Genomic DNA, 7,329 nt, shown 5'->3' with positions numbered 1-7,329 from the left:
TAGCATCTAGTAGCTCAAGACACCCACTCGAGATCTTCTGACACTTGTTCGGGGCAAGTAGCTAGGTTTGGTGGTGATTTAGCCCTACTCGAAAAAATTCCCTCTAGGAGGCCTATCCGGGATATGAGGTGTGGTCGGTGCCAAATTTGATGATTAGAAGTCACCACACGTTTATTCGGAACCTTCCACAGCCATAGGAAGTCATGGAGTCCACCTACGTGCGTTACGAGAAAATTAGGGTTCAAGACACCCTACCGGCGCCATGGTTCAGAACGACTATTGGCAACGATTTATTTGGTAAATGGCTGATGTGAATACTTCATTTTGAAGTTATGAGACTATATTTCACTAACAAAGAGTCTCCCATAGCTTTCGGATCAAAAAAATCTTCCGTCGGACGCTCTCGATGAAAATCAAGGTTTCGGGCTAGACCGGCGCCCTCGGCGTCGTACCCAGATAGCTAAGCGCCCAAAGCACCGTTTCGGATCATCTAGCACAAGCCTCCAGAGGTCTAGAACTTGATTTTGGCACTTGGACATTTTTTTTGTGCGCTTATGCACCCAAAATAGCCCAAAATAGGCTAGAAACCGTCATATAACGTTTGAAGTTGTGGTGGTTCAAACTTATTATAATAATCAATATAAATGACGTTTCAACACAAACATGAATTATAAGGAAAAACTAACAGATTTGTAGCACGCTTCCTAACTATGTTATCTATTAATAAGTTAAGACACTGAACTCAAGTTTCCAATTAAATAATAGGATGAAAAAAATAGCTCAAAAATAGTAACAAGTTAATACACATTTTCTAATGAAACCCATCGGCTTGTTTGTTAGATATATTGTGAATATTGGATACGGCTCCTAATTATATGGACATGCTTTGTGAGGTATAGCCTTAACAAAGTTAATCAAACAAAATGCAAAAGAGGGAATAAGCACATATTATAATAATAGCAAATAATATAAAATAAAATAATTGAACTTAATCAAAACTGAAAAACAAACATACTACCCATTATAAAATTTAAAAATAAAGATAAAAATGAACTTAAAAAAGAAATGCAATGATAATTCAACTAAATCATTGATTATGCTTCAATTATGTTTTAATTGGGAATGATTAGTCGGCCCTTTGGTTAATTTAGACTCTATTTCTATAAAATTAAGTATAATGAAGTTAGTTAAGGAGCAATGCAATTGACATCAAGAATTAATTTTTAAATTTAAGCTTAATCAAATACAAACAGACTGCCCGAAACTTACTATTTACTAATCAACCATCCTCTTTCAACCCCAACCTATATTTTTAGTTCTTATCAAATTCTCAATAATTTGAGGAATAAATACGTAAATCACTCAGGGCACGAAGTTGTAAATATCAATATTTTGAGGGGTGCTTATGTAATTATCTATTTTCTTAATTATATTTATTAGATGCATCTTAGTTTGAAAAACAGACCTCTGCGCATCTCCCGCGACGGTTGGATACGTGGTGATAGTGGGGGCACCTTCTCTCGCTCGCGAACAATTCGCCGAAGGTTCTCCCTCCCCATTCCACTGCCGAAATGCAGAGCGGCGGCGGTATTCCGGCGATGGCCGCCCTTAGAAAAGGACCTTGGTTGGCCGAAGAAGACGAAATCCTCCGAGAATACGTCAAAAATAACGGCCCTGGCGACTGGAGCTCCATTCGATCCAAAGGTCTTCTTCCCCGAACAGGCAAATCCTGTCGTCTCCGCTGGGTCAACAAACTTAAACCCCACTTGAAATCGTAAGAAAGTTCAGATTTTTAATCTATTCATCACTATTATCTTCCTCAATTGACTGTTTGTTCTGAATTGTTGATGTTGCTGCAATCGCATTTTGCGGGAGAAGTGGATGTAAGTTCTCTCCGGAGGAGGAGCGCGTGGTGATTGATTTGCAGGCGACGTTTGGGAACAAATGGGCGCGAATTGCAACTTATCTTCCCGGTAGAACAGATAACGACGTCAAGAACTTTTGGAGCACTCGCCAGAAGAGATTGGCAAGACTGCTGCAGACTCCACTCCCGGTTAAATCACAAAAAAGACAAGAAAGGACCCCATTACCTCCAGAAATGCCTAATTTTGAGGTAATTCGATGTGTAATTCTTGTGCATTTGAGCATTAAACGATTTTAAGATGCCGCAAATTAAGTCATTTCTGTAATTCACTTGTGCAGCCAAATGTGAATTCCGGTGTTCTTCTCTATAATCCTCCCTGTTCAGACTTCATTCCATTCACAGAACAATATTCAAATATTGAGTGCAGCCCTGAACAGATGATCAACCTGGATCCAACTACACCCCACCTAGAACCAGCCATTATCAACAGCGAGCTCTGTGTACAGAGCAGCAGCGCACCTCAGTCGCCATTCAACCACCCCTTACTTGATCTCCCTCCACTTCCAGAGGGCCAGGATCTCATCCCGGAGTTTGATGATATGAGTTTCCTTGACCAGTTTGATTGTGAAGAAAGCTCCCAAGCCTTGCAGCTTACCGCGCAGCCGACATTCTTTGACATGGATGTTGGTTGTCCAGACATAAAAATGGATATTCCAGGGACACCTGAAAGCATCTTTGGGGACTTTCCAGCCGACATGTTTGACTGATTGAATAAGCCACCAGCTTCATAGAGGTGTCCCTGGTTTAAGGCTAGATCTGTAGTGTTTAGAGCAATTGTGGATATATAGCATTTCACTTAGCATTGTTGTAGAAGTGTTCATTTCTATTACTGTATTCTCTTTTATTAGATATATATAGTGAACCTGTAGGTTTCTTTTTTTGTTGTTAAAAATGTTGGATGAAAAATTTAAACCTTTTTATTGTGTCTAGAGAATGACTTAGATGTTGTCTTTTGTCAAAAACAGTTAATTTGTTTATTTCTGCCCTTAGTAAATTTGTTTTTTCAGTATGTTTGATGTCAGCTTTAATTCAATTAATGGACATCAAACTTGCTCGGTTGCTCTGCAGGATAATGCTGTGTACTGTTTCACGTAACTATGATGCTTTATCCTGCATGTTTGGGTGCATGGGATTTTTACAAAAAAAATCTTTTTATTTTATGTGTGGCTTGGTTTCCATTTTCTATGTTGGAAAAACTTGACTTTGATTTTGGGGGATTAGGATCAAGGATGAAGATAAAGATTCCATCAATCAAGATCCCATTAGTTGGATTTTTCGTTGGGTATGGAATATTAAGTTATACAGAATTGTTGTTTCCGAGTTCATCTAAGTAAGCTCTTATAGGGAATTGCATGAAAGGTAATTGTTTAGTTGTATTTCATTCATTTTATTTTATTATTATTTTTTTTTTACAGTAGATAATGGGTCATCTTTATGTTGTTGTTGGGTTGATGCTGAGAGAGCAAAAATGTTGTTTCGATTAGATGAAATTTCATGCTATCCATTCTTCCAATGTGGTGTCAGTTCAGTGAAAGATAGTTAAAGACATCATGAAACAATTGGTTGTAAGTTGGACAAACCTCTAAGAAAGCACCAAGAGATTATTTGCTAATGTTTTTTTAGTGATTAGGCTAATGATGATGAAGATGCTGATGCTGATGACAGATTTTGTATTTTGTTATCCTATTTGCAGTTGGTTATCTTGTTTCAATTTCTTCAAATACTGAAATGAACATAGGATCTGTTTTTAGCGTTTAGTAGCTGATTATTGGAATTGCCATTTTTAGTGATCATTGTCGCGGGGACTATACATTAATATCAAAGGCACAGTTTTACAAATTAATATGCTTTTCAATATGTGTTTTAGAGAATAACTATAGTTCATTACAGTTCAACTGCAGTTGTTAGTGGATAGTTGCAGTGATACTGATATTAATGGATGAGCCAACTTTCCTAGTTAGGAGAAGGTATCCATGCCTGTTGAAGTGCCTAAGTATGGGGTAATTTGGTTTGCTGCAAAGTTTATGCTCCATGTGGTAGAGTTTCGAATATAGTGCCAATTTGTTTACTTTGTAACAAAATTATTCCTGTAGGTTATTTGTTATTTTGCATGAAAATAGATTATTTTTGTTTGGTTTGACCTTAAAATGATGATTTAAAACCCGAAAAAAATTTGTTTAGTTGCCAAATCCTAGTCTTGGCCACTTGAACTGTTAGTTTGACGACAACACTTAACGTTAATAATCCAAAATATACGAATGCAGTCTTTAAGAAATAGTATTGATACCGAAATTAGTCTAATTTTATTATCCAGAACTCCAATTTCAACAAACATAAAGTCAAACTGACTGGTTCAACGAGACAAACACAATGACATCAAAATTGATTTAATTTGAGTTAAATCAAGGCTGAATCAAGTCATTAAACCAAATTTGGAAGATTTGAACGACTAATTGAAAGGTCACAGGGGTTTCAAACCTGATGAGCTTATATTCAAATTAAGCGTCTCGAGAAGATGAATCTAACAAGCTTAAGATTACTCAATTCTAACATTGTCAAGACACTTCAATGACCACCGAACACAGTATGATCACAAATCTCTCTAGGTCATCCGATAGAGTAGTTCAAATTCCTTCCTTATTTGTAAGGAGGTCTCTCCCAGACTCTCTAAATAAAGTCCTACCCCCTTAATGAAGTTTAACTGCGGAGGTTATTTCTAGGTTATTTTGGGGTTATTCAAGTGGAATATATCATTTCTCTTCAATAACCCCGAAATAACCCCAAAATAACATCTGCGGAGTTATTTCAGAGTTATTGAAGTAGAACTGCGGAGGTTATTTCTGAGTTATTTAGGGTTTATTGCGGAGTCCACGGTTCCACTTTAATATTTTTTTTAGGTGAGCCCGATATAGCACACATGGCGGTACATTATTGGGAGTCCACACGTAGAGCTACGTTCGGAGTTCGAATAGAAATTTTTTTTGTAAGGGTGTGATCTTTTGTGCTTTGAAAGCCCTTTTACTATCAATTAATGAGATTTCACTTATATGCAGAAATGCTGATTCATAGATGTAAGCAAGTGGGTCTTTTGTGATTTGAAATCATTTGGAAGGTGTGCCAATAGTTGGTTGTGATCTCTTCTAGTGTAGGAAAACAACGTCGATAAACTTGTTGCATCGAGTTCTCCTACACTTTTCTATGAATTGAGCAAGAATTCAATCCAAACAATCCCTCTCACGAAGGTACGTGTCAGACAAACTCTTACATGTTCAAATTATTTATCTAAGAAGCTTGCATACTTCACATTCTCACTCGTTTGCATGTTTCATTGCGAGATATGTCAATGCGTGGACTGGACACCGATAGCTCAAAGCAAGCGGCGAGGACGTCCTCAACCTCCATAGTGCTGAGAATCTTAAAACCCTTTACATTTTCTTTCCTAGCTGGCTTTAGGCTAGGCGTTGTGGGTTTGGTCGCCCACATGGGGGTGAGTGAGCAAGCCGATGTTAGTCGGCATGACCACACTCGTTTGGATCGACCGACCACACTCTCTTTGATTGACTGTTGATTTCTTAGAGGTAACCTTAGGTTAGGAAGCTTTCGTTGGACACTCCTAGCGAATTTGAGGGTTTTACTTGCAATCTTTAGATACATACCTAAGCGGATCAGAATCCCAAATTTATCACGGCTTTGACGGTTCTAATATTTTTTGGAGGGATTGGGAGAGTTTGATCTTGAAAGATGGGAAAAGCTCTGTAGCTAGCCTATCCTGCAAGATCATGGAAGTTTGTAGGACAGAAAAATCTTTTTAGCTAGTCTGCCCTATAAATGGTGAAGGACTTCACCTACGAGAAAATCAGAGGTTGAAGTCCTTCACATTTCAACGCCAAAGTCAGAGGTGGTTATGCCATGGATCTAAGAGCTAATAAGGCCGAGTTTAATGTGTTGTCAAGCGTTTTGGGTTTCACTGCATATGTGTGGTCGCTCGTGGCATTTTTGTATGATGATCATGTCACATATTGTGTGTGTGTTTGAGTGAGCACTTTGGGTTTGATTAGCTGTCTCGGGCAGATCACCCGATCCGTTGGGTTCGATCGACTGCAACGTGTCGATCACCCACTTTTGGTTTGATCAGCTGTCCCGGGCCGGTCATTCGTTCACCTGTTTTGGGTTCAATCGGCCATCCTGGGCCGATCGCCTGATACGTTTGGATTTGATTAATCTTTGTGTGTTGATCACCCGCTTTGAGTTTGATTGACCATTTTGAGCCGATCACTCGATCTATTGGTTTTGATCGATTACAGCGTGTCAAACACCCGCTTTAGGTTCGATTGGTCATCCTAGATCGATCGCTCGATTCATTGGGTTTGATCTACCGCTACGTGTCGACCACTCAATTTGGTTTCGATTGACCATCCATGACCGATCACTCGATTCTTTGGGTTTGATTGACTACTACGTGACGAGCACTCACTTTCGGTTCAATTGACTGTCCCAGGTCAATCACCCAATCCCTTAGTTCCATCGATTGTTATGTGTTGATTGCTCGCCTTGGGCCTGATCGGTTGTCCCAGGCTAATCACCCACTCTTTTTGGTCCTATTGACCATCCCAGATCTTTCTACCCGCCTCGTCGGTTTCTACTGGCCGCCACTGCCATGTTGACCGATCACTTGCATGCTCGTGTTCGTTTATTGCATGTTGTATGTTTCTTTGCATATGTATGAAAAATCTTTTGACTTGATGTCTATGATTTGTTTCATCGTGTGTAAAGTGTTTTTGCCTTTTATTCTTTGCATTTCGCATGTTATGGTGTTTATTTGAGCACCCCCACTTGTAGGTGTCTTCCCCACATACTACGTTGTATGCATGAGGATGAACACTTGCACACTTTTGAGGAGTTGTCTCACTTGTAGGCCATTGACCGACCTTTTTCTTTTTGTAAATCGACAATTACAAGAATTTGATGATGCTACTAGAAGATTTAAATTCCGGCAATGGTGTCAAAATCTTGACTGCAACTTTATATATATGTGTTTGATTTAATAAAGATGTATAAATATAATATTCACAAATGTAAAAGTCGAATTGGTCAACGCAAGTATACGTATCGCTCAAGTAATATAAAGTTCTAATGGAGTCCTAGTTATCGATCCCACAGGGAGAAATAGAATACTACGAACTAAGGCTTAATAAAAAGTAATACTTCAACTGCAACGACGGCGTTCAATTTGCTTATCTGTCACTAATAGGCAATTGAAATAAGTAGATAATTTGGATAACTAATAAATAACTAATAATCTAAAGTAGGGTTTAATTTGTGATATTCAATATATAAGAAAGCATCATTCTCCTTGTCAAGAAATTATAGTGAATGGATAAAATGAATTAAAAATGAATTAGTTC

General features: G+C 38.4%; 1 protein-coding gene across 1 annotated transcript; it reads left to right on the top strand.

Moving 5' to 3' along the window:
• The first annotated feature begins 1,481 nt into the window (after nucleotides 1-1,481).
• LOC110023531 (transcription factor MYB97-like) lies at nucleotides 1,482-2,819 on the top strand. Its single transcript, XM_020723001.1, has 3 exons — nucleotides 1,482-1,774; nucleotides 1,879-2,113; nucleotides 2,203-2,819. The coding sequence occupies exons 1-3, from the start codon at nucleotides 1,572-1,574 to the stop codon at nucleotides 2,629-2,631; spliced, it is 867 nt and encodes a 288-aa protein (XP_020578660.1). The 5' UTR covers nucleotides 1,482-1,571; the 3' UTR covers nucleotides 2,632-2,819.
• Nucleotides 2,820-7,329: the final 4,510 nt, after the last annotated feature.

Source organism: Phalaenopsis equestris, unplaced genomic scaffold, assembly GCF_001263595.1.
Source record: "Phalaenopsis equestris unplaced genomic scaffold, ASM126359v1 Scaffold000224, whole genome shotgun sequence".
Classification (NCBI taxonomy): Eukaryota; Viridiplantae; Streptophyta; class Magnoliopsida; order Asparagales; family Orchidaceae; genus Phalaenopsis; species Phalaenopsis equestris.
Note: the sequence above shows the minus strand (reverse complement) of the source record. Positions and strands in the feature narration are given on the sequence as shown.

What these genes read in the sequence shown, in the direction of transcription:
- LOC110023531 (XM_020723001.1), top strand. Translation starts at nt 1,572, where the DNA reads ATGCAGAGCGGCGGCGGTATTCCGGCGATGGCCGCCCTTAGAAAAGGA. An exon ending in CTTAAACCCCACTTGAAATC is followed by an intron (nt 1,775 to 1,878) that starts GTAAGAAAGTTC and finishes TTGCGGGAGAAG; the next exon opens with TGGATGTAAGTTCTCTCCGG. An exon ending in CAGAAATGCCTAATTTTGAG is followed by an intron (nt 2,114 to 2,202) that starts GTAATTCGATGT and finishes TCACTTGTGCAG; the next exon opens with CCAAATGTGAATTCCGGTGT.